The sequence below is a fragment of the Aplysia californica genome, unplaced genomic scaffold (assembly GCF_000002075.1).
Source record: "Aplysia californica isolate F4 #8 unplaced genomic scaffold, AplCal3.0 scaffold00038, whole genome shotgun sequence".
Classification (NCBI taxonomy): Eukaryota; Metazoa; Mollusca; class Gastropoda; order Aplysiida; family Aplysiidae; genus Aplysia; species Aplysia californica.
In genome coordinates this window covers 508,318-515,062 of record NW_004797308.1, presented here as the reverse complement: position 1 = coordinate 515,062, position 6,745 = coordinate 508,318, and the positions used below count along the sequence as shown (strand labels likewise).

Here is a 6,745-nt window from a genome sequence, read left to right as displayed (position 1 = left end):
ATAGATAGATAGATAGATAGATAGATAGATAGATAGATAGATAGATAGATAGATATTATGGTTATCCTTATCATCAGTATCGCCATGATCGTCATCATCAAGGTTATAAGTAGATCTATATAAAACCTATAAGAGTTTGGGGAGGGCAAGGGGTTAAACACTTTACATCTTAGGTATCTACAGAAATCAACAGCAATTTTGGTTAAATATGAAAGCTAAAAAATCGCAACGTTATTCTTTGAAGACTTCTCCATGCTCGACTCATACTAAAAGAAAACAAAAGAAAAAAGTGGGAAAGTTGTATATATGTATATAGATTCCTACACCTTCCTCCTCTTCATCATCATCATCATCATCATCATCATCATCATCATCATCATCATCATCATCATCATCATCATCATCAATACCACCAACACCAAAAACTCCAACACTGCCATCATTATCATCATCATCATCATCATCACCATCACCATCATCATCATCATCACCATCACCACCACCACCAACACTAACATCACCGTCACCACCACTATCAGTATCATCACCACCACAATCACCACCTCAACCATCATCACCACTATCACCACCACCACCATCACCCTCACCACCACCACCACAACCATCATCATCAACCAACAAAATCAAAATAAAACTCACAACTACTGTCAGCGTGACCTTTAACCTTACCCGTGCTGGTTGAGCCGCCTCTGCCAAGCCCCCGCCCTTGAGTGCCTCCAGTTGTTTCCTCACGGCGTTCAGCTGGACAATGCTGGCCCCGGCCCGGGCCATTCTGCGGGTCACATCCATGACCTCGTCCAGGGTCACGGGGGCGATGGGAGCAGGCAGCAACGCTGAGCCACCGCCTGACGAGAAGGGAAAAAAATGGTGAAATGGTATAGGTTTAACGCCCCTATCAACACTATTAGGTTATTTAAGAGGCGGGACCTCCGAGTTTAACGTCCAACTCCGAAAGGACCAAGCCAAGTGGGAAATTCGTGTAAAGTGCCTTTCCCAAGGACACAGCGTCGGACCGAGCTGAGGCTCGAACCCCAGAACACGCAATCTCACTATTAAGAGTCCGGCAGCCTAACCACTAGGCAACCGACGCCACTGGGGAGAAGTGGTATAATAATGTATCAGTACAATGTACAGCTGAGATAATGACTAAGGCAATGATGATGATGATGATGATGATGATGATGATGATGATGATGATGATGATGATGATGATGATGATGATGATGATGATGATGATGATGATGAGGAAGTACAAGAGGCGAAACATTGAGCTGCGTCTATTTTAAAAAAATTTAAAACATTATATATTTTTATGTTATTTTGTCTGAAAATCAAACAAGACTCTCCATACTACCCTGCTTTCCAAACAATGATGATGATGATGAAGATGATGATGACCCTATACGCAAAGATGCGAATATGCTTCAGACTCCTCTCAAACTGTATTTATTGCATCAATAATAGCAAAGAAAACCCACCAGAAATTAGCACAACCAGCAGGTCTCCATCTTGCAGCCCATTAGCCAGGGTGTGGATCTCTTGGGCTGCTGCCTGTGCAGCCTGGTCGGGAAGGTTGTCCTTTGCTCCTTCCATCACACGAATCCTGGACTGCGAGCTCAGCAACATGTCTCTGAGAGCAACGGACAACATCGTAGAATGAGCTCTATGCCCATTATCTCTGTCTGTCTGTCTGTCAGTCTGTCTGTCTGTCTGTCTGTCTGTCTGTCTGTCTGTCTGTCTGTCTGTCTGTCTGTCTGTCTGTCTCCCCCCCTCTCTCTCTCTCTTTCTCTCTCTCTCTCTCTCTCTCTCTCTCTCTCTCTCTCTCTCTCTCTCTCTCCTGCCCACGTGCACACTCACACTCACTCACACTCACTCACAGGCACGCACACGGATCCCTCTCCCATGTATGGGGGCACACATTGTATTGTCTTGTATCGCAGACATGAAACAGAACATACACACAGACACGTACGTACAGAAACAAGCACATTGGCACATCCATACGCACGTGCACACCCACACACACACACACACACACACACACACACACACACACACACACATACACAAACACACACACCTACACACACACCTAAACACACACATGTACCCCCCCCCCCCCACACACACACATGTACCCTCCCCCCAAAAAACACGTACCACACATACACACCTACACACACACACACATATACCCCCCCACCCCCACACACACACGAGTCCATGTACTCACTCTTTGCCGGCTTCCACAAGCGCAGTGACGACACCAGAGGGCACGCTGATCACACCTCGCACCAGGTGACTCCCCAGACAATCCTCTACAGCTCTGGCCATCCCCAGCACCGCCTTACCAAGACCCACCACATACACATTGTGATCCACCTTGTACTCTTGGCCTGACACTCGTAAGGTCGCACTGGCAGGGTCAAACTGAAGGGACTGTGGACAAAAAAGTTTTTTTTAAAAAGAAGAAAAGATCAAATCATAGAAACGAACAAAAAGATCGGTTGGTCAGTAAAAGGCAGACAGAGAAGCAGTAAAAAAAGACCAAGCAGAGCTAGAGAAGATGGCAAGAGGGCAGCCATAGAGACAAATTAGTTGGCTAAGAGAGAGAGAGGGGGGGGGGGGGTCTAGAAATGCGTATTTGAAGATACAGATGAACCTACTCTTGCGACCACTTGACCAAGACGACCACCTGTACAAACAACTACCGGTACTTTCCACTTCTCCCCTAGCGTTTTTCTCTTATATGATGACAGTGTTCAAGTCGACCGCTATATTTTAAGTCCCAAAAACTGTCCAAAATGAGCACGCAAATCTCTCATCGTCCAAGGTGTTGCAATAATAAATTAACGGCCACAAACGCTGTAGACGAGTCGTTATAACCCAATATCTCTTTTTCCCCCTCATTCCAAAAGAAATACCCCCCCCCCCCAAAAAAAAAGAGAAAAAAAAGTGTAAATGGACCATTCGGCAATCCTGAACTTGCAAGCATCTTTAGTTGGGATCTCATTCAGAATGGAATAATCGTTTTCTTCATTTTCATCTGACCTGACCAAGAAGACCACCTGTCTAAAACAACTGCTTTTCTCCTCAACAATGGGTAGTTGTCTTGGACTGGTTCGAGGTTCGACTGTATACAGGAAATCGTACAGACAGATCTAGAGTCGAGTTTTTTTGTTTTGTTTTAGTAAGAGTTATATGGCACTTGCAATACAATTAGGTCATATAAATGTCGAAGATTAGGAGTATTACAAGAAAGCAACAAACTAAAAAAAGGGAGGAGAGAAAAAAGGACGATAGATGTTCGATAGGAAAGAAGGAGCAAACCACACCATAGTATCCTCCAACAATAATATCTTAAGTTGGGTACAAAGACATGTAGACAGACGGGAAAATTATAGCATGCGGGGACGGAAAGAGTAGTCGGGAAGAAAAAGCATCGGAATGAGTAGACTGAAGACATAGCGGTCAAACTACGGGGACGAACACAGACAGACAGACAGACAGACAGACAGACAGACAGACAGACAGACAGACAGACAGACAGACAGACAGACAGACAGACAGACAGACAGACAGACAGACAGACAGAGAAGGAGGGCGGGAAAGAGTTAGGGAGAGAGAGAGAGAGAGAGAGAGAGAGAGAGAGAGAGAGAGAGAGAGAGAGAGAGAGAGAGAGAGAGAGAGAGAGAGAGAAGGAGGGAGGGAAGGAGGCCGGGACATAAAATAACAGACAAGGAGATAAGTGGTAGGCCCTATACGTTCTTACTATCTGAGCGTCCAGGGTAGGCCACATTTAGTAGGCCATTCAAGTCGGCCAAACGGGCATGGCAAAAGGGGGGGGGGGGCATACTGACAAACGCAAAGAATAAGACTCAGTAGCTCTCTCACATTTCGGATCATTTGACTGGGCAGTACAGCGTTGACCGCCTGGTTAAATATCTCCCTTGCTTCTCGAGTTGTTTGTGCTTCTCTCGAAACGTCTTTGAGGCGTGTCGGGTCGGACGCCGGCGCCTCTCCTTTCGAGACAGACGAGCTGGCTGAAGACATCTGGTCGGGGTTCTTGCCATGTACACTCATGGTTCGTGTAGGAAAGAGAATGTTGTGAGATTTCTGATGTGACAATGATTTCTCTTCCAATACCGCTTCTCTTTTTATATGGGCGAATGATTTTGAGGTCAAGACTACGCCAACTTGAGGGTTACTTAAAATCCGTAAACCAGCAGTCACTGTGTGGTTGGGGGAATAGAGTGGACGATTACGCAGTGACGTTGTCGATACGTTGCTCGAAGGCAATGTCAGAACACTGTTTGTTGGGCAGCCCTTAGACCAGCAAAGAGAGCGGCGAGTGATTGGGCAGATTATAGAAGTATTCTGATGTCTGAGGGTAATTTTGTGCGCGGATGAGATAGATGAAAATCTTCGATCAGATTTGAGAAGACAGCAATAACTCCTACGTAAGTGTGCGTCAAGTTTTACAGCGTGGTTCTTCAACACACAGAGGACGGAGCGCTGACAGTTCAAGGGCCCAGGTCCGGACATCAGCTGTTGGAGAAAGCCCATCTAGCTCTGGAGCGTAGTGCCTGTTGATAAATAAACAAGATGCTTTAGTGTGGTGTTTGGGTTTTACAGTTCTTTTAGTTGTCGTTTTCGTTTAGTTTTAGTAAGAGATTTACGGCACTTGCAACACAATAAAGTTATGTAAGTGCCGAAGATTAGAGGGTTACAAGAGAGTAACAAGCATGGAAAAAGGTGAGAGATAAGGGCGAATAAATGTTTGATATGAAAGAAGGAGCAAACCGCACCAGAGCACCTTCCAATCATCCTCACAGTTCTGTTACTGTTATTATGGTACATGTAGTCTCAAGTCGCGTTTAAGAGGCAGGACAGCTATCGGAATTATAGAACGTCTCCAATCAATTGCCTTATGATAATGTAAGGAGCTTTAATAAAAACTCTTCATGATACGTAACCAAAGATTTTAATGTAAAATACATTTCATCCCGGATCACTTTCATTCAAAGGGAAGGGTTCGGTGTCACACTGCTCAGAAATGACGTCTGGTACGCTCTTCACCCTGTCCAATTGGTGATGGACACGTACAGACCCAGGCCATTGGCCTTGTTTCATACCTACCTTGGCTTGTAGGGGGTGCAAAACGCTTTTTTTGTTTGTTTTGTTGTTGTGCTTTCCAAATCGGCGGTTCGAGTGACTCCTAATAGTATAAAAAATTAACGCAAGACGGAACAGAAAAACGACCTTTTTAGATATATCCATACAAAAAAAAAAGAGAATATTATACTGTTTGTATGGTTTTAAAAAGCAAAAACAAGACAAAAATATACAATGGCCATTTAACACGGCGAAGTGAAAGTAGGCCTAGTTCTGTTCTTCACATCAACCTTCCTGTCCTACACACGAGTTTTCTATCCTGAAAGTACACTTTAGTCGTGCTGCTCTCGCTTCATACACATGTGTTGACAACGAGAAGACTTACTGTTACTTGCAGGAACCCAAACCTTCTGAACATGCATTATCTTGAATAAGCCTCCCTTCTCCCCCCTCCTCTCCTCTTTTTTAACCAAGAGCATACATTTCGGTCTCATTGCGTTCTGTCTTTACTCATCCATTATCATTTTGATGGTGGGAGCAGTAGTACCCTGGGAAGGTCCAGTTAGCGTGTTTCTACTTTCTATGTCTCGCAACGCTTCGACGAAGCTCCACAGTTATCATGACATCCTCAAAATAAACACACATAGTACATGTACAAAATACAGGCGGCAATTACGCACCATGTCGAAACCACCAACAAACACAACAGAGAAATGAATTCTTTAAAAATTCCTCGCGCACACCAAAGAATACACTGTGTAGAAATGCAAATGAAAAGCTATCACGCGTGCTCTGTACATGCAGCCGCCTCTGTCCTTTGCACACATTTGTACGGTACAACTTTTCCGTCACTGTATGTCTTCAGCACTCAGACGAGAAGGTCACTAGTTAGCATGATAAGACGACCGAGTCTTCTCTGGATCCCAAAAAAGTAAAAGGCAGCAAGTAGGCCTACAATGTTACAGGGTTGCACTTGTCGCATTCACCTTGACGGACAAGGAACAGCAGAAAAAGTTGGGTCGACTTCATGACCATTAATGTTAACGCCATTAGAGACGAATATCGGAACAGACACAGTCGAACCTGCCCTTTCGGCAACCTGCATAAGACAATTACAATTACATGTACTAATGGCCACCCCTCCCCCCACCTTTTGCCTTTTTTTTTTTTTTTTTTTTTTTACATTATAAAGAAATTTTGTAAGACGACCACCTATCTAAGAAGGCCATTTTTTTCTCGACAATGGGTGGCCGTCTTGGACAATCTCGATGGTATCATATGTTTAGAACTTTAGACAGAGACCTTTAGTTGCCCGGAGCAGTTTGTAATATGTGTACACCAGTCATGCGATAACAACGGAAACAAACAAAACAAAATAAAACAAAAATATCATTGTTGGGACTGAGGTTTCGTTTGTCGTTTGGGGAAGGGAGAGGGGGTTGCTGATGTCTGTTAACAGCTACGTTACTACAGGAACAGATTAGTACGACTAATAAGAAGTAAAAACTACCAGTCACAACACTCTACATGTATATTGATTATGCTGTGAAAATATGACAGAGAGCTTTATTAATACCGTATATATCTGTAGTCGTGCTACCCTGGTGAA

General features: G+C 44.2%; 1 protein-coding gene across 1 annotated transcript in view; it reads right to left on the bottom strand.

Moving 5' to 3' along the window:
• The window catches only part of LOC118477119 (glycerate kinase-like), a gene marked incomplete at its 5' end in the record, with an annotated part of 7,283 nt that extends 4,953 nt beyond the window's left edge, over positions 1 to 2,330 (bottom strand). The window contains 3 exon segments of the mRNA XM_005091947.3: positions 691 to 866; positions 1,500 to 1,651; positions 2,255 to 2,330. Coding sequence (XP_005092004.2) covers positions 691 to 866; positions 1,500 to 1,651; positions 2,255 to 2,330 — 404 coding nt within the window.
• Positions 2,331 to 6,745: the final 4,415 nt, after the last annotated feature.